The 27,597-nt window shown below is 34.6% G+C and overlaps 1 protein-coding gene across 1 annotated transcript; it reads left to right on the plus strand.

Moving 5' to 3' along the window:
- Window positions 1-79: 79 nt before the first annotated feature.
- JAM2 (junctional adhesion molecule 2) lies at window positions 80-26,248 on the plus strand. Its single transcript, XM_032220205.1, is given in 12 exon segments — window positions 80-277; window positions 7,684-7,749; window positions 10,619-10,732; window positions 12,015-12,071; window positions 12,074-12,136; window positions 12,139-12,165; window positions 13,800-14,005; window positions 15,090-15,192; window positions 19,859-19,966; window positions 22,153-22,168; window positions 22,834-22,873; window positions 24,021-26,248. Coding segments are annotated over 12 exon segments (894 nt in total). The 5' UTR covers window positions 80-216; the 3' UTR covers window positions 24,054-26,248.
- Window positions 26,249-27,597: the final 1,349 nt, after the last annotated feature.

The following is a 27,597-nucleotide window of genomic DNA, read 5'->3' on the forward strand; positions in this document are numbered from 1 at the left end:
ACAAACCCCGGCCTACTAAAAGCAAAGCTCCCTCCTCCCCTCCGCGAGGTGCGCAAGCGGAGGAAGGGAGGAGCAGCAGTGAAGCTGGAGCCAAGGCTTTCAGCTGCTGCATCGATTTTTCTCCCCCAGTCGGAGGGAGCCGCCGCCACCCGCCAGCCACTTTTCTCGTTTGTCTTGGGGGGGCGGGGGGGAAGCAGCTGTTGCTCTGGATGGAAGATGGCGAGCTGCCGCCGCTTCCTCTGCTGGCTTCTCTTCTCCCTCTTGGGGTCCCTAGGCTGTAAGTCTCCTGAGGTTTCTCTCCCCTCTCTTCTGGGTGGTGGTGGTGGTGGGGTACTTGTTTTAGCATTCAGTTTGGGCTGCTATGGAGGACGGTTGGCCGAGGTGGGGAGAGGACTCTGCGCTTAGGAGCTGCCAAACTCGACGCCGCCTTAAATCTTCCCTCTTTTGGCGAGGAGCATCTTGTGCCGACGGGGAGGCTCTCGGTGCGGGCGCTCTTCCTTCGCCGCTTTCCAGGCAGGCTTTTCCTCTCACTTTTGAGGGCAGGGGAGCAAACAAAAGCCCGCTCCCGGGTCTTCCTACTAACTAGGCTGCTTGCAAAGAAGTAAAAAAGGGGGGTAAAGGGCTCCTGCCTGCCCCTTCCTCACTCACGGCTCGCTTTGATTTGATTAGCAAGCTTGGCAAGGAAGGCGAGCTTGGCTGTTGCTGCCGAGAGGCGTGCGTCTCTCCCGGCAACAATTGGGGAGCTGAGCCGGTCGGGTTGGGCTTCAGACGTTGCGGGGACCCGGGAGTAACCGAGGACACTTTCCAAGGCGACCAAAAAAAAAAGTTCGTTGGCTTGTTTTGGCTGCAAAACCGCAGAAGATTTTGGGGTTTTTTTCTTCCCTCGCAAATAAAAACCACCGATTCGGTGGAGTGTTTTGTGTCTGCTAAGACTGGCCTAAGACGAACTGGGAGTGAAGCTTTCCTCACCATTCACCGTGCTTTGAAGGTGGGAAGATACCTTCGCAAGGCAGGCTGCAGAATTTGTCTTGGTTGCCCGAGAGGTGATCGAGAGGCTGACCATGTTAACCAACTACCTAAGATGAGCTCTTAAGGCAGGCTTGAGATGAAGTTTACAGCCCTAGAATTCGGGAGCAGGATAAAATCATATGGGGTATCAATAAATCTGTTGATCTGTCCATCAACTAAGTGATGGTCCATCAGATATTTTAAAAAGTTTTTACATTTCCTCTCAACTGCCCCTTTTTCCGCTGTAGGTTGTTGCTATTCAAGAATATGTCCTAATGTCAGTCAGTACAAAATAGATGCTACCTATCCTATTAATGATGAGTAGAATTTCTTATACTTCATTGCTGCTGCTCTGGATTAATATTTAGCTTGTGCTTTGCCAATTCTTTAATTGTCTTCTTATGGACTACAGTACAATCAATAAATCTTCTGCCCAACATCATGCATGTGATACTGCACTAAAATGCAAAGTTGTATAGAAATTCATTTTGTTAGTTTTGGCTTCTGTTCTACTTATTGTTTTAAATGTTGTTCCTTTCAGTGTGATGGCTTGTGCAAATTTGATAAGCTTTATCTATAAGCTCTTCATCTATGTTGTTTGTAAAGATATTTGAGACATGAGGACAAGATGGTCCTTTTCTGGTTTATATAAAATACCTGCTAGTCATACATAGATGTAAAATTATATTTGTTTAGTTTACATTTGCTAGTTTTTCAGTGTTGGCATGGATATTATTGAAAATGTTGCTGTAAAACCCACTGTAAATTTCTGAGCAAGTCTGGTTAAACAGTTAAAAGCGTTACAGAATTCTCCTTGAAACAAATTATATCAGATGTTTCAAAATATTGGTTTGTAGTATTTTGATGTTTATAAAAATGGACATAGCTATTGAAAACAAAAACACTTAAAAAAACAATAATGGAATAGAAATCACCACACCCAAACAATGTGTTGATCATAGATAAGTGAAGCTGGAATGCACAGCTGTCAAAATGGTTTACAATGAAATATGCAGGACCATATTTCCATGCTAAGCCATAGCATATATGCTAAGGTATAGCCATGCTAAAATTATACATTACACTTTGTTGGCTTAACATTGATGTGATTATGTCAGAGGTATCATTTATTTATATTGGAAGGATTCAAATCATGGCATTACAAACACACAGAAAAAGCAAGGGGCAGAAAGCAATTACAAGTTTTCCACCAGTTAAACATGTTTAATTTCTGTACAAGATGAAGTCCATTTTTGGATATGTAGTAATTATTCTTTTTTAATAGAAGTCTAAATAAAAACTTTAAAGTGCTACTATACGTTTACTATTTCAGAAACATGTAGTTGCCTGAAAACTCTCTTCTCTGAAATGTTTTTTCCCCTATCTAATGATTTGGTTCTTTAAAATTCCTTTAGAATGTCTTGTTGCTATTTGTTTGTAATTTTTTTATAAGAAGGAAGCAGGTGCCACAGTTCTGCTATCTTTCTGTTAAGCCCTCTGCAGGCTTTCAGGTGCTTAGGCTTTGTAAAGACCTTTAGGAAAGAACTACCTCATGTTTGCAGGTATACCTTTGGAATTGTATTGAAATCAATCAATCAATAAATAACATTGCCACTTTATAAAATGATTGTAAAGTGAAAGTCAGGACACTTGCAGACTTCCTTTGACTATTTTATAACTATGGTAACTGCAAGAATTCCACTGAACTTCCTTTATTTTTTAAAAAAAGTAGCTTCATTTTCTTTTCTTTTTTTAAACATTTTGCTAGCAGTTTAGGAAGCAAAGTGCTAACCTTGAAGTAAAAAGCTTTCCCAAACATTCTAACATGGCCAAGGCAGGCTTTTACTTTGGCGATCAGCCATTGCTTTTAGTGGAAAAAGTGAAAATGATAAAAGAGTTAGAAAAGGTCAAAGGGTGTTGAAAGGTAGTGGCACTACAAAAATAAAAAGGAAGCAAACAGAAGTGGTAAAGAGTAGAGAGGATGGTTTTAAGATGAAAAAAAGTTTTCAAAGAGAAAATCCTGTTTTTATGATATCCAACTGCTGTGGAATCTAGTAGCTGGTAAACAATGGGAAGAGGACTTCATTTTCAGAAATTAAACATGTTGCCATTAAAAAACAAGCAGTTTTAGTGTTATCACCAAAAGGTGGTAGAAGACTGGGAACTGCTCACCACTGCTAGCATTGGTGAAAATGTGTAGATAATAGCAACAATTTCTGGATGCTATTTGGTTCTCAAGACTGCAAGCTGCATTGGAGGACAGCAGTGCAGCTGGAGGGATGACAACACGTTCAAATAAAAGAACACTGAGCCTCTGTGGAAGCATTTGTAGTGTTTATTATGAAGTGTGTGTGTGCATGCGCATGTTTAAATAGGAGTCTACTTATGCTATGATGTGAGAAATTCTTAAGGATTTCTGCATCAGTTCTCCATTCCCTGCCTTTCCCTTGTCTGAAATACTCATGGCTTACACTAGAACAATCCTATTTAAAATTTGCTAGGTGGGGTCTGATTATTAAATCACACTTCCGATACATATTTAATTTAGTTAAAAATGCAGGTGAAATGATAATACATGGAAAAGAAATATGGAAATGACAGTAAAGACTAGTCATGACAATTTTTATGTAGTTTGATTCTGTTAAGAATAAATTTTCCAAACATCTATTATCAAACAAATATCTCTACAAAATAGGGCAATCAATAAATACTGTATAAAGACTTTGATCTAAATATGGCTTTTAATTCATACAATAAAAATTCTGCTGATAGAATAACTATTTTATCCTTTGCTTAAGGCATCATGTATAAGCAAGGAAAATAAATTTTACACTGTGGTCCTTTTTGGATAATAGTAACACTGTAACTGGCAAAGTAAAAGTGAGAAAGTAATTACAGATCTATTTAGCAGCTGTATTCACTCTACTGATACAATGACTATTTCATTCTGCCTAAAATAATAGAGAACAAATTTATGTATCCAATATTTAGATTTGTTTATATCTACAGTATACTGTATGTGTTTTGGTTGATATTAGTATGATCTGTCTTAATGCTTTGGATTCAATTCCATAAAGGTACTTCAAAGTGTTTGGGACAATATATTTTCCTGGGATTGCTTAGCAGCTCCTTTCAGAAGTTTCAGATCGCTTCTACTTTGATGCTTCCATATGTTCCAGAATATCTTGGTACAAACTGGCTGAATTCCACCACTGTATATACAGTGTTCTCACACATATGATTGGATACAATTTATGTGAGATATTCTAAAAACATCTTAAGATGTATCTACTCTTGCACTTTAAAATGAAAAATGCATACTTTTAGGCATTTTAAATTTGTACTTTAAAAGTATGCAAGTATGTGTGTTGATTTACTCAACTGTTCATCAGAGAAAATCTATCACATATATGTAGCTCCCCATTGTCAAGGATAAACAATAACCCCACACATCCCAATCATAGAATAATAAAATTCATCTACCTACCTGAATAAGATGTTGGGAAAAGATACTGTAATATATATGTTTTATCAACTAGTAACCTTTCCCACAATTTTGTTGTTTTTATCATAAACTCTATACAGTATAAAAGTATTGACCGATTTTTCTGTAATGCTAAACCGTTTAACTTATTTTCCTGTTCATTTTCAGGAGAACAGGACTGGCAGAAAAAAAATCTGAACATTTTTTAAACTATTGCCGCATTTATTCATTTCATTTGTCAAAATAATTTTTAAAAACTATTTAAAACTATTATAATATTCATAAATAGACTTGGAAGACATAGCATTAAAGATTTGCAAGAAATATCCTAATTATTTTTTGTTACTAAAAATTAGATTATAATTCTGAATTTTTGAGGCTCTTTGTATAGGTGATACTCACTGAAATTTAAAACTATGTTCATTTTTTCTATTAATTTTAATCTGACTACTGAGCATTGAACTCATTTTTTCTAGTCACTGTTTTGAAAGTGATTGTGGTTAGATGTTTTGGAACTTGTCCATAGTTATGAAAGATCTTTCCAAATAACACAAGGTGAAAGGGTTTATATAAATATTTTTTCTCCTTTGGAAAAAGGAAACAAGCAACAATAGGGTTTACAAAATGTACTACATTTATATGGATGGAAAATTTTTATACTATATTTTATTATATTTTATCTATTGTAGTATGAGAAAACCCCAAATTTAGCTTGATTGACATAAGAATCTGTTAAAACAGAATAATAAATGATTCCTATAGATGAATGTCATAAGATTGTTTTATATATTTTTTAAATTGGCAAGATCTCAATCTACATACAGAATATAATAGCAGAAGTTAAAATGTCATATCTACTGTTTGCCCTATATAACTCGATGTTTATTTATTTATCAAAAATACAGGTTATGAACAAGTTACTGTTAGTGGCACACAACAGTATTAAAAAATAAATAACTATGATGATACCTTTAATACCATCAAACAAAATCATTTGCCTATTCCAATTGTTCAGAAGGACTCAAACATGGACAAAAATGTCAAATCCAATCTAAACAATAACACTTGATTTTGCTTGATGGTATTAAAAGTAACATCACAGGAGATAAATGTTCCAAGTAAAGCTGCCTTTTGCAATTGACTAATGGGGTTTTTGTCAATACCAATGCTGTTCAAGTGATGCCCTGGATGTTTTGGAATTGCACGCAAGGTGCCTACTTTCTTTGGTCAAAATTATTCTACTTTTATTTGCAGGTCTTTATATTTTATTATTTTCTGAGTTTTTTCCACTCTTTCTCTTCTACTCTGCTGCCTCCAGGTACTGCCAATTCCACTATCCATTTTTTTGTCTGTCTTATCAACAACTGTCATGTCTGGGGTGTTGTGTGCAGATGCTCATCTGTGTAAATTCTAAAGTCTCAGAGCACTTTAGTTTCTTCATGTTCTATTTGTCTATTTTGTGGTCCTTCCAGTTGTTGCTTGCAGGCAAGTGGTATTTCTTGTAGATATTCCTATGCACAATGTTGCATAATGTTGATTGTATCTAATTAATGTTTTGAATCCATTCATTTATTTCATAGTAATTGAAAAGGAAGAAAGGGTTGATTTATTCTCCATAGCACCCAAGGGCAGGACAAGAAAAATGAGTGGAAACTTATCAGAGAGAGATTCAACTTGGAAATAAGAAGGAATTTCTGACATTGAGAATAAATAATACATTTGACAGTTGTCTCCCAGAGTTATGGGTACTCCTTTGCTGGAGATTTAAAAAAAGTGATTTGACAACCATTTGTACCAGATGGTGTAAGAACTCCTGCCTTGGCCAGGAGGTTGTACTAGAAGACCTCCAAGGTCCCTTCCTGTCCCATGATGTGCATAGAGGAAGCAACTGCATGAAAGTAGTTGGGTTCTGTTTGTGTTTCTTGCATTTTTGTCTTAATATCCAAGAAGCTGAGCAGGATGTTTTTTGTTATTTCACAATGATCCCCCAAGAATCAAGATTGATTTGGACTCCCTGTGATGAAACAGAAATATGATCCTCTGTATCATGCATATCTCAGTTGGGCAATGGATTTTGACATGTGTGACTATTTGACTTTAAAAATTGTTTAGAAGCTGTGCCATTAAAAAATAAATGAAGCTCAAACTCACTCTCTCTTGTAGGTTAATCAGTTCTTCTTTTGTGTTTCCTAATCATAAAAACAATAATGTAACTTTTTATCTAAAGTATTTAAAGTACTTTTACAAAATGAAACCTAATTATTCTGACATAGAGCAAATTCAACATCTTAAATGAAAGAAGAAAATTGATGTAATTTCAAATAATAAACAGTTACTTCTAACATAAAATTATTACAAGAAACACCCTTCTATATAACATGAAGCCTAATTTCAAAAAAGAACAAGATATATATATATATATATATATATATATGTATATGTATATGTATATGTATATGTATATGTATATGTATATGTATATGTATATGTATATGTATATGTATATGTATATGTATATGTATATGTATATGTATATATGTATGTATGTATGTATGTATGTATGTATGTATGTATGTATATATATATATATATATATATATATCTATATCTATATCTATATATATATATGTTTTATTTGTGCTGATAAATAAATAAAGGGAGACTAGTATAGATCTATTTCAAGCTATTTAGCTCTCATCAGCTAGCCATACCCTTACTGGGATTCGATCCCTTATATATATATATATATATATATATATATATATATATATATATATATATATATATATATATATATATATATATATATATATATATATATATATATATATATATATATATATAAAGTCACAACCCCTGGTATGCTCAAATATGGGAGGAAGGTCACACTTCCACTCTCTGTCCTTCGGCTCGTCACAAGAGACCATCCAGACAGAAACCCAATATTTTTTACTGTTGCCTAAATATAACATACATAAACACACACACACACACACACACACACACACACACACACACACACACACACTTGTTAAAAACCTAAACCCTTAATTCCTCATAGAAATCCATAAATTTACCATAAATTATGCCAAGTAGTTTGAGAGTATGATTGCCAAGTAAAGAGAGGGGTTTTTAGTTTGTTTCAGTATAAAAATAATGAACATTTTAATGTAAGTTTTCTTTCTTTTCAGACTATAAAACATATGGAATCACTGTGTACTCAGACAATGAACGTGTCACAGCAAGAGAATTTGAAGGTATAATACATCTATTTTACACACACACATACGTGTGTGTGTAATATATATAATGTTTACATTATATTGAAAGCACAGAAAAGCAGAAACAAGGTTAAGAGTCAGGAAGGCTCGTGTCATTAAAGTATAGTTGGTTGTAGAAATATAAAATATCCATCCAGAACCATTTAGTTACTTGACTAATATACTTATTTCAAATGTTCTTTAGCTTTTCTCATAAGTGATCCAGCTAAACTCAAAAATGTATTATGTCATATATATTTAATAGAAGAAAATTAAAAATATAACTAAATCTAGTTGAAAGCATTCATAGCACTAACCTTGAATATATCTTTTTAATTATTATTCACAGCTGTCATTACTATGTAAATTACGTTACTGCTTGTTCAAATCTTTCTAAAACAATGAAAATGTATTCACAGAATTATATTATACATAATCCCATACACTCCAGTGGGTGGGTTGATATTCGGGGAAGTCACTTGCAACTTCCATTCCATGCTTTTTCTCAATTCCACTGAACCTATTTCCTTTACCTTTGGGAATTTGATATTCATTTGTTCACACTACAAAATTTAGATAGGAATATGTTTCCTGAACTGATTTTTTTGATGTTCCATCCTAGTTTTGTGTGATATTCATGTTTTAGTTTGATTTTTAAGTCTGCCATTATTGACTAATTCACAGGTAGCGAAAGTTCTGCATTCATGAAAATTTCTCCTTCACTGATATATGGGAGGCTATCTTCTCAGTTCTTTAAAGTTTGCCTTTACCTCCATGGGTATAGAGGTTTTACAAATCTTTTCTACTTAGGCTTCAAGTTATCTGATCTTACAATAAACCTACATTTTTACTAGTGTCTTTCTCTTTCAGGAACATGGACAGATTCTGACATTTGAAAATTTGTTTTCACCAAATTTTGTGAATTTGCTTAATTTGGGATTACTGCTATAATCTATGTGATATATTTTGACATATAACTTCTGAATAAGCATCTAACATTTCTTGCACATGTGTTCAAGATTGCTTATAGTATTGTGGACTGCCAAGAAGGATTAGTAGAAATCATTTATATAATTATCCCTTCCCATTCCATTTCACCTTGATGAATTGCTATTAAAACAAAGAATAAACTAGCATGTTGCAACTTTTTGTGGATCCATTTCTGCCTTTAAAAAAATCTCTTTATGATCCATTTCTGCTTTTAAAAAATATTTTTCCTTTTGATAAATATTTCATAAAATTTCATACATCAGGTTATTTTTTTTCTTTCAGATCCAAGACAGGAGCAATATTGGCTTCTCTGCAAGTGTTCTGTTGAAGTCCTGTCTTTCTAATACAAGTCCCTATCTTTGCCTTTGTCCATACTCATCATGTTTGCTGTGGGCTTTTGATTAATAAATTACATTTTTGACATACATTCCATCTTGTTACATGAGAGGTCAAGCAGGAATACTTTGAAAAGGAATATGTAAATGAAGGATTTATATGGAGCTTCAATTTGTGTCTGCAGAACAATGGAATAAATGGAAGTTTGGACAATGCATACATTAAAAAATATTTCAAGTATATTTTCATTAATTTGTGAAACCTTAGCATTTTAAAAGCTTGGACCTTGAATCACTTTATTATTTTATATTTAAATAGTCTGTTTTCTCAAAAATGTCTCTATCTTTCCTTCTTGAAATGTTTGTTGTGAATTCTCCATTCCAAAATCCACTTTTTAAAATGTTTATTTTGCTTTTTTATCACTGTGTACTTCAGAAACATTTTTGCTTGCTTATTAATATTATATAATACCTCTCAATTTTTATTAAATTGTTTAATGTCCCTTATTTTATTTTAAGAAATACCAATGAGAAATTCAATTTGAAAACACTTCTTTTTTTGAGAAGATATGTGAAAAAATTAAGTGAGGTTTTTTCCTCATGTCATGTTAAATGATAGATTTTATATTCTCTGTTTCAGCAGTCCTCATTAAAATTCATGCACACACTACAATCATTTTTTAAAAAAACCAAAGGAATAGGAAAAAAGAACATTATGAAAGCAAAAATGCTTTGATTAATAACCTTTATTCCTGAAAGAATAAAAATACTCTCACCTCCTGATAACTAAATTTCAGGAAAAGCACCGCCTAGCCATTTCCACTACTTGGCTCTAGAAGTCTGCTATAGTAACATTGTTTATATTTTCTAAGACTATAACACCTCATCAGTACATCTTGCTTTAAAACAGTGCCTTTTGAAAACATTTGAAAGAGTGTTCTTGAAAAATGAGAGCATGGGTATTCCTAGTGATCTAAAGTTCAGGAATTCTAATAAATATTGAAAATGAGCATTCTGCAAGATGGAAAATTTGATTTCCTGCATAGCCAGAGTTTTTCCCACGTGTTGCATCGTAGACCCCATGTTAGTATACTTCAGATGCAATGGACAAAATTTGTTCCATTCCACCATTTTATAGTATGTATGCATAAAATAATTTTTAAATTTGAGTCTTATACATTAATGGATACCATTCCCTACTTTGAGTTAAAGTGAGGGTTTGCTTATCCTTTTGAGATTTATTCTTACCTTGTCCACCATTAAGGTCTGACAAATGTATCAATTTAAAACAAGGTCTAAGAAAGAATGCACCCACCATTTATAATTGACTTACATCAAATTACATGGTGTTTCAGGCATTATGAGAATGAAGGTATCTTACATTCAGATAACTAATCTCTGTTCAAAATACAGTTTGTGATATGTCATTCAGGATCATCTTATTGAAATCAGTTTTCATGTTATGCTGGTTGTTTGCATTGTATGATTTTAATGTAAGCGAAAAAGAAAAAAAAATCATCTTTTTTTCCTCTTCCCTGTAGGGGTGTATCTGAGTTGTAAGCACAATGTAAAGAAGGAAATTGGTGCAAGGGTTGAATGGAAAATGATTAAAGGCTCCACTCTCTCATTTGTCTATTTGAGAGGTGCCTTTGTAGGTAAGCAAATATTTTGTGGTTGTTTATGCATTAATATGCTGTTTGTAGCACATTAATGACCCCAAATGTAGGAACAGTTAGAGGTCAACTATAGGTTATTGGTATATTTTATGTTTTATATTTTATCACCCTTCCAAGATTTTCAAAGAAATTACATTCTTTCCCCATTTTATCCTAATTACACCCTGTGAGAGATGTTGGGCTGAAAGATAACATTGGTCACTCAATAAATGATTTGTCTGTCTGTAAGAATTCGGCTGTCCTGGGCTGAGCTTGGATTTTAGCAACTATTCTGATCAATCTTGTCCCATGATTATTTGGAGAAATAGCTGCTGACTAATGTGAGCTAACCAGATATAACCTTTTTATTTGCATGCTTCCAGGGGCTTAGAGGAATACACAGAAAAGATAAGTATGTGGTTTACATATGTGAAGACAACTTCAGTGCAATTAAAGCTTGGCTAGGATGCTCTAACACTATTTTGAGGGTCCTGATTTAAGCAAATCTCTCTTGGGAAGGGGCTTTTCTAGAGTGGGGAAATGCAGAGGTTTTGGTAATTATGGCAGAAATACATGTCTGGATACATTGGAGAAAGATTATGATGTAATATTTACCCTAAGAGGATTTTGGTGAAAATATAAAATGTAGTCCTGATCAGTGGTGGATTCCTACCGGTTCAAACCGGTTCGGCTGAATCGGTAGTGGTTTGGTGGCCTGGGTCGCCACACCCCGAACCAGTTCTCCAGGCAGCGCCATAAGCACCACTATCTTGTTTTTCGCTTCTACACATGTGCAGAATAATTTTATTGCACTGCAAAGTGCACAAAGCACCCACGAGCGAAACGGCAGTAGTGACTGCTGGAACCCACCCCTGGACCTGATCCTATTCTACCACCCTCCCCGCCTCAACATAGAATATGGATTGAACAGACACTACCTTTATGGGAAGAACAGTGGACAGTGGCAAACAAAGATTGTTATATTCACTGCCTCAGCAGGAGGCAGCAGGAAAAGAAAAACAAAATGTAGTTGCATCTGTTTGATCTGAAAGTTTAATTTGATTTTTTTAAAGCTAACCCAAAATACAAAACTCTAAAATAATTCATTAGAAAATGTCCTTTGGGGAACGGAAAACAACTGTGTGTTATACACTGAAAAAGGAAAACCACTTCCGTATCAATCTTTTACATAGAAATCAGTCATCCAAGAGTCTCTAGCTAGCTGCTACCAACTCTTCCTCCATCCCTCTCATTTCTCTCTCTAAATGTTATTGTTTTCCAGGTAATTTTAAAGATCGAGCTGAAATATTGTACTCAAGCATTCATATTAAAAATGTGACCAGAAGGATTCTGCAAAATATCGCTGTGAAATTAGTGCACCTACAGAACAAGGACAAGGCACAGGGAAGTTGAAATCTCTCTCTTAGTCTTGGGTAAGAAATCTAAATGATCTTATCAGCAGTTTAAATCAAATTTGTAATTTTAATTCTGCAGGGTAGCTTCATTTTTCTTTAAATTTAACTTGAGAGCTGATACAGATGAAATACAGGAATATTACAATTTTATGAAAAAAACTTTTTACATCAAATAAGTGCATCTATTTGGATCAGGGTTAATTAATTGATTTTAAATGGGAAAAGTAGGAAAAGTAGGAAACTTAGAGAAACGTGTTAGGCACTTTAAACAAATTAGCTATAATTTGTTTAAGAGGCATAGTGGTGCAGTGGTTAGAATGCACTGGCTCCATGTTGACTCAGTCTTCCATTCTTCTGAAGTTGTTAAAATGTGGACCCAGATTGTCGGGGGAAATATGCTGACTCTGTAAAGCACTCAGAAAAGGCTGTAAAGCATTATGAAGTGGTATATACTATACATATAAGTGTTATTGCTATTACTATAAAAATAACCAAGTTTAGATGGCAAAGCATCTGTGGAAGACTTCAGCCTTTAAAAGGTTCTAGAACAGGGGTGTCAAACTGGATTTCTTCAAGGGCTGGATCAGCATTGTAGTTCTCTGCGGGCTGGGGTGTGTGTGCGGGAGTTGGAGGGAGATGGGACAAAATGGGGCGTGGGACCGTGTGCCCCACCCCACCTCATTTTCAGCCTGTCTGGCCTCCAGTGGCACTCTGACGACCAAAAACAGGACCCATGAGGCCCCATGGGCCCATTTTTGGCCTCCCCGGCCTCCAGCAGCACAATGGTTGGCTGGCAGAGTGCTGCAGGAGGCTGTGAAGGGCAAAAATGGGGCATGGGGGCGCAAATGCCCCCCATGGCCCATTTTAGCCAACAGAAGTCCAATGCGCCAGATTTAAGCACCCTGCAGGCTGGATTCAGTCTGCAGGCCTTGAGTTTGACACACCTATTCTAGAAGACTATTTCAGAGAATATCAGCTTAATTTCTAGAGGGAATCTATTCCATAATGTAATTGTCATAATGGAGAAATAATGTTTTCTAGCCTCAGCATCACCTCCCCCCCTCCCGCTCCTGCTTACCTGAGGCAAGTGTGGTTCCAACCAATTTCGTTGTATTTAAGTACAATGACAATACAGATTATACTTATACATTAGGCAGTTTTCCCTTGTATTATTTAATGCTGTTGTTGGAAAGAAAATTCGTCTGGTTCAGTTCCAAGCTGGGAGAAAGATGCTGGAAATAAAATGGAGGCTGGAGACTGATTGGAAAGAAAGTCTATTTATTGATGAAAAGAACCACTAGGATTTGTGGTTCTGGGTCAGTTGAACCAGAACCACAAACCCTGGTGGACCTTCTTTCCAATCAGCCTCCAGCCTCCCTGTTGCTTCCAGCATCTTTCTCGCAGCGTGGAATTGAACCAGATGGATTTTCCTTCCAACACTGTGAAAGAAAATGTATGTGGAAATACAATTGATATACTGATATTTTATATTGATTATAATCAATCAGCAAAATAGCAGAATACACACACATACACACACACACACACACACACACACACACCATTCAAACTTTCATTTGAGTAACTTGTGAAGAAATATTCAGATTTAGAAATATGGGTATTTGTCTTAGATATATGACATAATTTTCTAGTGCCACCATCTGCTCCTGCTTGTGAAGTGCCTATCTCAGCTCTGAGTGGGACAGTGGTAGAATTGCGATGCAAAGAAAGTGAAGGTGTTCCAGCTTCAAAATACAGATGGTATCGGAATGGTGCTGTTCTGCCTGAGAACACATTTTTTTGGAGGTTCAGAAAAGAAAAAAATTCTTATACTTTGAATACTACAACAGGAACCTTGGTAAGTTTACATTTCTTTAATGACACTTGTGTGTGATTTTCCAGGCCTCAAAACAATTCAACTATATTATAACAACATTGAGGAAATTCAAAATGGAACTATAGAAATAGAAAAAAGGAAAGCCAACTGCCAAAACGGTTCACATTGTGAAGATTTTAACTGCAAGTTCAGTTATGAGAAAAATGCATTCTGAATTAAATAATTGGGATTGAACTGATGCAAGAATGGGAACAATACTGAGGAATTTAGTTATTTTAAAAATGTTGAATATATTTCATTGAATGTTAACTGGGAAGTATACACCATTACTGCAGAAACTTCCCTTCATTCTGATCTTCATTCTGATCTCAAACTAATTTCTGTCTACAAGTCCATTATGTCTGAAGTCTACTACATATACAGGATTATTTCCAAAGACCTGTTGGTGATAAAATGTGCCTGAACAGGAATCCAGAACCTCATCCCACTTTGAGAACAATATTAGCAAAACAATTGATTGACAAGAGCATTGATTGTGAGAAAATCAGGCTTGAAATACAAATTTCATCATGAGCATGTGCTGAATTCTTACAGAGTAGTAACTTAGTAACAATAGAAAAACTGTAGTTATATTTTGGATCTTTTTTCATTGGCACTATTCTGGTAATTAAAGAGTATTTTATCACTTTATTCTTACATGGTTAGCAAAGCACATTTTTTTTTGAAAAAAGGATACAGTTTGCATGTAACAAATATTAACTTTCTATATCTGATACATACTTTGAAGAAATTAAAGCCAAAATGGGCAGTGACTTCCAATCCATTTTTTAACATTCCTATGACTTTCATGTCCCTCTATTTTATTTTATCATTTTTCAGTCTCATATCTACAACCCCACCAACTTTTCAGAATTTGGTACTACCTTTTGCTTATGTTTCCTCTGAAGAACAGTAACTTACTTCATTAAATTAGCTGCCAGATGTTGACATATTGTAAATAAATATTTCTAAATAATGCAAAGGAATATATAGAAAATTTGTACATCTAATTGTTCATGAACCTTTTACCCGATAATGAGTTATGCTGTATTTTCTTTTAAACTAGCTGTTCAATCCTGTTTCAAAGAATGACACTGGGGAATACTACTGTGAAGCTTATAATAAAGTTGGACGGGCTCGAAGATGTCCTGTGAAGAGGATGCAAGTGGGTAAATATCAAATGCAAATAAGGCCAGAAAATGTTTCTATGAAATTGTTATAAGTTAAAGAGGATTTATTGTCCAGAACCAGTTTAATTTTTTTAAGGCACTATTTTGACAAGCTTACCATTTACATTTTGTAAGGACCAATCTTATTTTAAGTCTGAGACTTAACACAGAATTTCTATCAACTAAATTTTAGGGTAATGAATACTAATCTTAACACATTACAAGCAGTCCTCTATTTACAACTGTTCATTTACTGATCCTTTGAAGTTACGGTGACACTGAAAAAGTGACTTATGACCAGTTTATAACCTATGAAATGTTAGTGCTGGCCCACCTGAAAGCCACCATGGATCCACTGTTAGACCACTTTCAATTTGCCTACTGAGCAAACAGTTCAGCAGATAATGCTGTTAATATGGCACTGCACTATACCTTACGGCATCTTGAATCTACAAGGACCTGTGCGAGGGTCCTTTTGTAGTCTTCAACTTGGCATTCAATACTATCATTCAATATATTCTTCTCACTAAACTGACTCAGCTAACTATGCCTGACCACACCTGTAAACTCATAAGCTTTCTAACAGATAGGAAGCAGCAGGTGAAGCCAGGCAAAATCACATCAGATATCTGTACAATTACCCCAGGTGCTTCCCAGGGCTATGTGTTCTCTCCATTACTCTTTTCTCTCTATACCAACAATTGCATTTCAAAGGATCCCTCTGTTAAAGTACTGAAGTTTTGCAGGTGATACTACAGCCATTTGATCTCATTCAAGACAGCAATAAATTTGCACATGGGCAGGAAGTTGAACAGCTGGTCCTGTGGTGGGCCGGAACATGTTGAAATTAACAGTAGAGATGATAGATTTTAGGAGAAGCGGTCCTAATTCTACCACCTCTTGCAATACTAGACAACACAGTATCAACAGTACATACCTTGAAGTTTCTGGGTTCTATAATCTCTCAGGACTTGAACTGAACACCTAATATCAGAAACATCATCAAAAAAGCACAAGAAAGAATGTTCTTCCTGTGCCAATTCAGAAAGCTCAGACTGCCCAAAAAGCTGCTGGTACAGTTCTACAGAGGAATTATTGAGTCTGTCATTTGTACTTCAATAACTGCCTGGTTTGGCACAGCAACCAAACAGGACAGACACAGACTTCAACAGATACAGTAGCTAGGGCTGCAGAAAAACCAACTGCAACCAGCCTGCCTTCCACTGAGGATCTGTATACTGCATGAGCCAGAAAAAAGGTTGTGAAAATATCTACAGACCCGTCACATCCTGGATATAAACTGTTTAACTTCTTCCCTTGAGACAATGCTCTAGGGCATTGCACGCCAAGACACAAGGACAGTTTTTCCCTTTATTCCATCACGCTGCTAAACAACTATTTCCATAACACTGTTTTATTCCCTGGCATGTCAAACCATGTAGCCGAGCTATATTACTATTATCCTTTTCATCTCTCCCGTTAGCTATTCCTTTAGCATCTTATGACTATAACTTGGTTGTTTGTGTCTTATAATTTATGTGATTGCTTTTATTTAGTTTTTCTAGGACTATCACTGAGTGTTGCCTCTTATTATTTATGATGCTTGTATTTTATGATTGTGATCATGATTTATCACTTGTTGCTTATATGTACACTGAGAGCTTATGACCTGAGACAAGTTCCTTGTGTGTCCAATCACACTTTGCCAATAAAGAATTCTATCCTATTCTATATTCACATTTATGACAGTTGTAGCCTCCCCATGGCCATGTGATAAAAATTCAGGCATTTGGCAACTGACATGTCCCAGGGTCATGTGATCAGCATTTGTAATCTTTCCAGCTGGCTTTCAATAAGCAAAGAAGTGGGGAAAGCCAGATTCACTTAACAACACATGATCTATTATAAACTGCAGTGATTTGCTTAACAACTGGCAAAAAGGTCATAAATTGCCTTGCTTGGCAATGGAGTTGAGGACTACCTGCACTATATAATTTTTTACTGAACATAACAATAGGTACTAGAGTGTGGTGATCAAGTGAGCAAATGTTTTTTTTTAATTTATATGTTTTTGTTTTATTCAAAAACAAGTTAAAATACAAATTCAGAACTAAAAAAAAATCAAAAGGACAAAAGGAAAAAAACACAACACTCAAAGCATTAAAATGTGCATCAAAAAAAACATTACACACATATATCCCCTTTAGTTTAATACTGATTAATATATTACTACATTAGTTCCCACTCCTTGCAAAACAAGCCCTCCACTTTTTTTAAAAAATTACTATTTACATCTAGTTACAATTTGTTGACCTGTTTTCTATATGTTATATTAATGATCAAATAATTAACAGAAAAAAACATTAGTGAAACGTAAGAGTTAACTGGCTGCTTTTGTAATCCACTCATAGAAAATTTACCATGGCATCTATCTATCCCAATCATCCCAAAAGTTATAAACAAATCATTCTGGGTTAAATATCTATGTAGTTTCTTAATATTATCTCTAGTCATTTACTATTTAATTAAATATAGCAAATGTAATCTCCAAAATAGGCCCATCAAAGTGCAAGCAGAAGTAATTGCCAATTAACTATAATAAATCCATTCAGTCTCCCTCAGACTTCGAAGAGATCTGGAATCTGTCCTTTCCTTTTTAGTCAAAACCATAACATTAAAGGATGTGCAGACTTAACTTTCAGAACAACAGATGAAGCTTCAGCTCTTAACATTATTTTAACAATTATTAAAGTTTAATCAAGTTTTCAAGAGAGAAATTGCACATAGAAGCTGCACATCACCCCACTCTCCTTTCTTAGGTTCAGAGACTGTTCAACCATCTTAATCTGTGAAATTTAGTAAGGAACAAAGAACCAAAAAAGTATGTTTGCCTCTATATACCCATCCAAGGTTATAAGAAAAGTTCAATGGAAGTAAACTCCAGGTGTTTTACAAATTCAAATAATACAGAATTCAGTGGTGAGAGTCTGAAAGCTGTTCACCACCCCTGAACATTTCTATGCTTTCCATACAGAAGAGAGAGGTTATCCAAAACAACTTATATCAAAAGAGAGAGGCAGAGAGAGACAGAGACAGAGACAGAGACAGAGAGACAGAGAGCGAGAGAGCGAGAAGGCAATTAGAATCCAGCAAGAGGTTGAGATAAATGAGCACCCAACCATTAACCAACCTTTTAAAACAATAAGCAAGATAAAACAGTGAAATCAAAAAGTTAAAGTTAAAATTGTGGCATGCTTAGAAAACAAAACTGCTTGATGGGAAATGGATACACCCAATGACTTTTTGATCCCTTCCAGGGGGAATTGGAATCTTCAAGAACTCCCCCTCTTTGCCCACTGGGTCCACAATCATCCAAAGGTCATCTTGGGTCACTCCTAAATGCTCCTATTCAAAACCAGGAGCAGTGCCAAAGAACCAGCTTTAGAAATGAAATCAGCATCTTGAAAGGGGGGCACTTAAATGTTGATAATTTTGAATATGGACCTGTATTGCTTTAAATCTTAAAATAAGATACAACCATTTATTTTTAAATAGAAATCTAAATACTTTTAAAGTACACAAATCATATAACAATGGGAAAAGGATATCAAAGATTTTTTCCCATATGAAAATGTCTACATTGATATTGTCAGAATCATTCTCTTTGTACCCCTAACATATGCTCAAATATTTGTGTGTGTGTATGTGTGTGTGTGTGTGTGTGTGTGTGTATCCTGTACTTTCATGATTGTAATGGCAGCTAACTCCCATTTATAGCATAATCCTATATGTACTTAGTACTTAGATGGTAGTTTCAATAGTATTTAGACTCAGGTATGCAGAAAAAAGTATTTAGCAAAGGTAATAAATGCATATATGAGTATACCAGAGGTGTTAAACTGGCATCCCACATGCAGATGCGTCACATGCCCATCCCAGCTTCGCAAAGGCAAAAAATATCATGATGTCACGTGAAGTCATCGAGTTTGACACCTGTGGACTATCTGCTGAGATTTTCAATCATATATTCTAGATTTCTTGGAAATATTGATTGGCTACTGCCAGAAGAATCTATTATCTATTTAGTATAGTGACCATTTAAATTCTACCTTTATTTTTGCAGCACTTTTCTATTTTGGTCTCAAATTATTTCCAGCTACATTCACGTGGCATCTGACATTTAGAATGGAACCTTTTTGGAAGAAGTGAGAATATAATGAGCTATAGTTTTGCTCTCTTCATAGCTAAATCCTTCAGAACATAAGTTTTTCTGTAAGATGTTTGCAAGGGAAGAAAATCGAAAAAAAATTAAAGTGTTCTTCAAAGTGACTTCACTGCATAATTAAGACGTCACAGACCTCATTTCATTCATCTTTGTAACTATTATTTTCTATAGTATTGAAGAATTTCAGTGATTATCATATGGGAGAATTATGGAAATAAGAACAGAGACAGAAGCTTAGATAAGGCCACTCAACTCATCACGATGGTGAAAACTGAACTTTCATTGTTTACATGCAACAACATATGAGTAATGTTTTTACTTATTGTTGTCATTTAAGATTGAATGTTAGTCATTGTTGCCTTCTCTCAGATGATTTACTTGACAAAATTATTCTGGGTATTGCATCCCTTCCTGATATATTTCTTTTGCTTTGAATTTTAGATGACCTTAATGTAAGTGCTATCATAGCTTCGGTGGTCATTGTGGCCTTAATAATAGCTTCCTGTGGTCTTGGGGTATATTATGCACAGAAGAAGGGTTATTTTTCAAGTAAGTAGAATTTACCCTTTCTTTAAAGTATTGCAGGTATTTCACTGCCTATTTGCTTGTGAATTGTGGTTACAAATACAATTAGGACAATAGAAGTGGTTCATGGGGGATAGGAAGGAATAAAAATGATGCACATCTGGTAACTGGATGTTCAAAATCCAACCCTTTTTATGTGCACTGGATTCATTGTGTACACTAATAATGATTAGGTGATGATGTTGACATCCCACTCACCCTATGACTAACCCTTTCCTGGTTGGAGAATCAACAGAATTTATATTCTTCACTGATTAAGCACAATTAGATTTAATGTTCTTTTGATAATTTGGGAGGCACTTCCATCTATTCCAGCAGACAGCATTACTGCTATTATTGAGGAACAACATGACTAGAGAATAATGCAGCTCCACAAAAATAAAGATTCTTTTAGAAATGTGCCATTATTCACATTGGAAAGAAATGTCTAACTATTTGAGGCTATCAGAAATTTTGAAAATCATGAAACTGTTTGGCAAATTTAACTCTAAGAACAGAAAATAGGAATGTGCAGTACAATTCTGAAAAGGTGCATTTATTTTTTGTTTGTTTATTACATTTATTGGCCCATCTTACCAGATGGTAACTCTGGGTGGCTTACACTATAAAAAAAGATAAAACTATACAAAACCAATGGACAATATAAATACTATAAAAATCAAAATGCTCATCCCTAATTATAAAAGATGGGGCGGGAAGGAGTAAGATGAGAAGAGAGGGGGGAGATGGGATCGGTTATTAATCTATCACTCCCAAAGGAATCCCCTCCTTTGAAGCCCAAGTCAATTGGTAGTGTCAGGTTTTTAAATATTTGCGGAAGGCCAGGAAAGTTGGACTGACACTTTGCTTCTTTTATCATGATTAGCTGCATTTCCTCCAAGATTATATGTCTGCTAAATTGAATATTGTATCAGAATCTGCTACATTTGTGCCTCCATGTATACCTAGATATCTTTTTGGAATTCAATCTGAGCCATTATTTGAACTCTAACAGGTGCATTCTGGATTATGAAATGCAACTAGTATGCACATACTAGCAATTTAAAAACTGGTGCACTTTTCTTTACCCAAAGAGTGATGTTTAGTCAGCATGTTTAATCTTTGCAGAATTTTTATTGTTAACTCCCTCTGCCGGATTACAATAGAAGCACACTCATTTACAAAATACTTTGCTGAAATAAAATCCACTTCACTTTCAGCAGAGCAGCTGGTCAGTTCTTGCTTTCTGCATGCCTTACTCTTACAGGAACAATGAACCACAAAAGGAAGAGAACAATTTGGATTCTTAGCAGCAAAACTGAGCCATTATTCTTTGAGGAAGCAGGCAGGAGAAATCTAACAATATTTTAAGTCCATTGTGGGGGGAGAATCTGTATCCTAATCTTGCCTTCTTTCTCCACGTTTCTCTAGATTCTATCAATTTCTGAAAATATGTTTATTATTTTGTAATATCATAATTTCTAAGAAGTATTGCCCTATTGTGGCGTTGAATATTTTCATAATTGATCAAAAGGACTTTGTATTTTTAAGCATTTCAATAGCACACCATGAAAATATTTTTAAAATCTTGTTTGTTCTGTTCAGACACATAAAACATTAGATAAGAAATAGCTGTGACTAGGTTTGCTAAGACCAGCACCTACTTATAATTCCATGGCAAAGCAATCCACACTAGATAAAGACCAGATGCTCAATAAACTTCTTCAGATTATTTAGGAAATGTTCCAAGTTAAGCTATCCCTTAGTAGGATGAGAAAAAGCACAATCTGCAAGAAAATTCATACTGAGAAAAAACATTCCTTAAGATCAGATGTGTCAAACTCATGGGCTATGGGCCAGATGCATCACGCACTGGCCTTGCTCACCCCCGTTTTAGTGAAGGGGAAAAAGTCACGATACGTCAAGTGATGACGTGGCAATGCAAGTTTGTCACCCCTTCTTAAGATTACACTTTCAACCATGCAAGTCATGTTAATATGTAACTGCAGTCTTATAGGAAATACAAAAAAGAATGTGTCCAAAAATCAGTGAGAGAATACAATAGCAAAGCAACTCAGTGTTTTGGTAATAGTTAATTTTTCAAAAAAATTGCAATTAATATTAATATCAAATTGCATTAGTCTTATTGCATTTTGTCCTTATTTTTCTAGAAAGAAATTCTTCAATGTAAGTACAGTTACTTTTCTGTCTATTGTCATGTTTATATTGCCAAAATGTTAATCATAATTTTTACTGGGTTGTGGAAGCAATTGAATAGAATTAGTAGATTTAGTTGCATTGACCTTTTGAAGAATATAACCTATAAATTTTGGCACAGCTGGAAAATATTTAAAGAGTGTGGGTGATTTCTAATACATCATCTAAAAATTTGAATACAGTAGTCATTGGGCAATCTTTTTCTTTATGCATTATACAGTTTCATCATTGTATGTGTATAAAGTATACTTTCTCTTATGGTTTATGGGCATTGGATTAAATATATAGTTCACTTTCATTAATTAAAAGAATAGTAACTGTTTTCATAAAATGCATACATTTTCTATTTAGACAAATCATTTAAACCAAATTTCTATTGGAATATTTCAACATGAGAGTTTATTATTATTATGATCACAAAAATAAGGCATTACTCAATTTAAAATTTGATGACTGGTGTTGCTTTACACAAGAAAATATTTTCCTCAGTACACTATCTAGGCAGCTGATAAATTTTGGGTTCAGTTCAGGGAAACTCAGTTGAAGTATGTATGAAAAACCTTTATATTCACGAGATATATAGATTGACCAGAAGTCCTCAGATGTAAATGTTTGTTTTTTAATTTCATGAGCAGGAACAATAGTTCAAAGTACAGAGCTACAGAAAGTGGAAAAGTGAGTATTCTGCATCTATCTGCATGTTTCACATAGTTACTAGGTAAAATGCAGTAGCTGAAAACTGAACAAATCAATTGAACCTAGTAATATATTCTTGCTGAGTGTGGGAAGAAATAGGTAGGGAAAGAAGATGGGACTTGATTTTGAATATTCCCCAACATAAATGTTCCCATCAAATGTTTCTCAGCCTTTGGGCAAAGATGAAGTGTGGTATCGCTTCAAATGAATACTAATATTTCAGGAGGGGAAGAGTCCGAATAGCTATTTTATGTTTAAGCATAAATTTAGCTTATATAATTTACCTACCTAGGTATAGAAATATATATGTAATGTACATAAAAAATAAATGTAAATAAAGTCTACCTTTAGAATAATGTACATTTTGTTTTTTGCTATGATCTTTCTTTCATACATGATCACTGGCAGAAAATGTGATATTAGGTAGATAGATATCCATGGAGACGCTAGTAATATTTATCATAATGGCCATAAAGTGGCCACGAGCTATGGATTCATGTCAATGTGTCTTGACTTCAGTTCACATGCAGACACCAGATTACTATAAAAATGACCCCAATGTTTACAAATTGACTAGTAAGCTTCTACAGCATGAAAGGCATGATGGTGCTCCTAATATTTGTTGAGCAGTAAAATATTTGCTCTTGTAGCATCAGGTACATTGTTAGTTTGGGGATTATGAGCCACAGTGGCACAGTGGTTAGAATGCAGTACTGCAGGCTACTTCTACTGACTGCTGGGTGCCTGAAATTTGGCAGTTAAAATCTCAACAGGTTCAACCTTCCAACCTTCTGAGGTGGATAAAATGACAACCCAAATTGTTGGGGGCAATATACTGATTGTGTAACCTGCTTAGAATGGGCTGTAAAGCACAGTAAAGTGGTATATAAGTCCTATTGCTATTATGCATGTATGTGTATATGTATGTATTTGTGAGAAGTGGAGGAAAGAAAGGCAGGTCAGTACTCTTCTGTTTCAAGATGTTATAAAGTAGCATACCTTGTATACTTACATATAATCCACCTAGTGTGATGAGCACATACATGGCCACTGGTTGTTTACAAATACTACTTCATTAACCTCACTAGAACTTGATTGAATTATGTTAATTATTTAATTCCTTTAGGATTTCAAGCACACCAAGTCCTTTATTATTTAAAAGAAGGTCGATTTCTGAGGATCAGAATTTGCTGCAGAAGATATCAAAGGGATGTTTGAACTCTTCTATAAAAACAATGTTAGGAGCAACAAGAAGAAACAACTGGTGGCAGTTTTCAAGATTCTATTGCTAAAAGGTGGTAAAAGCTGTCAAAAATGTTAGTTTGATGTTGCTTGTTTACTAAAGGAGTGGAAATAATTGGCAGAATATAAGTATTGCTGTTTCACATGCCTATATGTAAAAAAATAGTGAACTAATGATGTAGTTCTGATTATTAGATCTTAAAAAGGGTACTGTTGAGTAGAAAAATGTGTGTAAAAGAGCAAACAAATTTATGAAGGCATCAAGAGGTATCCTAAATAGGAACAGTGTTTTGAGACTTAAAGAATTAAATAGGAAATCACTGGGACCATGACCAGGCTTTATAAATTATGTAATCTATGAAGATTATGACAGATTGGTGTTTTCTCACTGACAGCATTAGCTCCCATGGCCTTTTGGTGAAATATGGATGAAAATATCCTGTGCAGAAAAAAAAATATGATTCACATTAATTTTTGGGATTTTGCTAACTACTATTGGCTTGGATGGCATGGAATGAGAATTAGACAAATTCATTTAAGACAAGACTAAAATGGCTACCAGTTGTGATAAGCAAATACTATTTCCCATTTTTTACCGAGTATTAGTTTGTGAAGACAAACTATAGGAGAAGGCTACCTCTTCTCTCTAAGGTTGATAGAAGCATTAGGCGCTAAAATCAGAAACTGGATTACATAGCACTTTGGCCTAATTAAGAGGGCTAATTACAAAGCCACTTTTCTGAAACGAATTGTGACTGGAGTAGCCTTAAACAATTATCCATATTATTCCAAAACAGAGTTTGGGCTTCGGCATTCATGGAGGACTTCCTCTTTCTCTAGAGTTTGACCACTAAAACTGCTGCTATCATTGCCAAGAAAGGAAAACAACTGCAATCAGTCTGTCTCAATTTATAATAACCAGATGATTTCATGAAGCAGAAACATTTCTAACAAATTGGTTTGAAAATTACTGTCAATTTGTATCATTAATTTGGATTTGAGGGTAAATGTTTTGCTGCTGTTGTAGGGCTAGGATCAAGACAACAACTGTTATTGTAGTGATAAAAAATATGTGCTCTTAGTCTGAAACTTTATTCAAAAGTTTATGTGTGTAATCTACTGCAGAAATGAATGGAGCTGACAACCTCTCAATGACAAAGAACTGCACTTTTCTATTTGTATGACTGGACTTTGAAAGGGGATTTGTCATTGAAATAACGAAGCCTAAATATGGCATTATTTTAGTTGTTTTCCACTAAACACAGAAAAAAGATTGCCATGCAATTCAATGGTATGATTTTGTGTGTGCTAAAAATATAAAGAATTACCTGAGGATACCCTCCTTTCCCAACCCAAGTGACAAAAGATACCAATTCACTCAGTCCATTATTTGAAGTTGAGGTTTTTCTTGCAGTAAAAATATTATTTAAAAGCATTTTGCTTTAAGTATTTTTAAGGGTTTTTGATGGCTTCCAATTATATATTTAATATTGAAATTATGGTAAATGGTTCTTTACCACCATTTATACTTTATTTATTTTAATTTTATTATTTAATAGTCTAGGAGGGATATATAGATGTATGTACGTACGTACGTATAGTTTTTTATATGATACTCGGGTGTCTGTATCTCCAACTGTTAAACAATGCAATAGATTTCAGAGTATTTTGCACATACCCCACAATCTTTAATTTGAAAGTAAACACGGCCATCTAACAAAGCAATGCATCATTTAGTACTACCAGTGTTTTGATAGAATAAAGAGAATGTTCAATTTTTAAAACACTAGGAACATTGTATTTTTCAGTCACAAATAAAATCAGTAGCCTAGATCTGAATTTAATCAAATTTATAACAAATGTAAAAAAAAAATTATAAGCATACACTTAAATCACAAACTGCATTTTGACAATTCTCTTTTATATTAAAAATCCTAGAAATATCTAATTTGGCAGTCATATAATTTATAAAAATAAATATGTGATACTTCACAGTTCTCAAAATGAAGTCAACATTTAAAGGGGGGAAATCATTTACTGTTCTTTTAAGATTTAAAAAAAAATGTACTCCTTTATTAAATTGGTAATAAAGAATATTCAGTTTTAATATCATTGACGTAGTGTAGGCGTGCTTACTATCTTTAAAGTAATTATTTACTTTACTAAAGATCAGTATTAGCAAATTATGGACTTTGTGATGAAATTAGCTACAATCTTAATGGCTTTTCTGTTTATTCAAAAGCAAGTATTTCCGTAAAAGACTCTGTGTAAAGATGTGGAGACTCTAGAAAGAATGCAGAGAAGAGCAACAAAGATGATTAGGGACTGGAGACTAACTAAAACATATGAAGAATGGTTGCAGGAACTGGGTATGTTAGTTTAATGAAAAGAAGGACTAGGGTAGACATGATAGCAGTGTTCCAATATCTTAGGGGTTGCCACAAAGAAGAGGGAGTCAAACTATTCTCCAAGGCACCTGAGAATAGAACAAGAAGCAATTGGTAGAAACTAATCAAGGAGAGAAGCAACTTAGAACTGAGGAAATATTTCCTGGCAGTTAGAACAATTAATCAGTGGAACAAGTTGCCGCTAGAAGTTGTGAATGCCCCAGCACTGGAAGTCTTAAGAAGATGTGGATAGCCATTTGTCTGGAACGGCATAGGGTTTCCTGCTAGTCAGGGGTTGGACTAAAAGACCTCCAAGGTCCCTTCCAACTCTGCTATTGTATTGTATTAATTTGTAATGAAATATTTAGTAATATGCTTTTACACGCATATTGGATGAAAAAGAATCTATATGTATAATTTATTCAAACACCAGTGCACACTGTTAACATTGAACTGTTTATTTAAGTTATAATTGCAGACTAACTCAACATGTCCAACCTAATGTTTCCTATACACGTGATACACATCACTTCTGAACTTCATCAAATTGTGGTTCTGTTGAGAATAGAAAAAAAATCTTGTTAGTTTATGTTGAAAATAATTTTCTAATTTGATTCCCATTGTCATGTACCAGACATAAAGTCAGACTGTTCAACACACATTTTTTTTGTATAAGAGCAATAAATGCAGCATTTCCTTGTGATATACCATGGCATAAAAATGTTCAAGTAATCAACATCAAAAAGCAACATGGGATTCTAATTTTTTCATACTAAGGTACGAATCACTGAATTGAAGTATGCAAAATAAAGCTGTTGTTTCTTAGTAAAGCTATCATCTAAAACAACAAAAGCGGGAATTTTGAGGAAGTTTCATAAATGATAATAACAATAAAAAAAACCTTACATTGATTGTAGCTGATTAAATATTAACACAAAATACCAACTGTGAATGTGTATAGATATTATTGAAAACGGAACAGATGAGCATTGGGCCAAGAATATGAAAACGTGGGCTTCTACAATTTCATTAGTATTAATATTTGGATATGTTTCATAAATGTATTGAAATTAC

Source organism: Thamnophis elegans, chromosome 6 (assembly GCF_009769535.1).
Source record: "Thamnophis elegans isolate rThaEle1 chromosome 6, rThaEle1.pri, whole genome shotgun sequence".
NCBI classification, from domain to species: domain Eukaryota; kingdom Metazoa; phylum Chordata; class Lepidosauria; order Squamata; family Colubridae; genus Thamnophis; species Thamnophis elegans.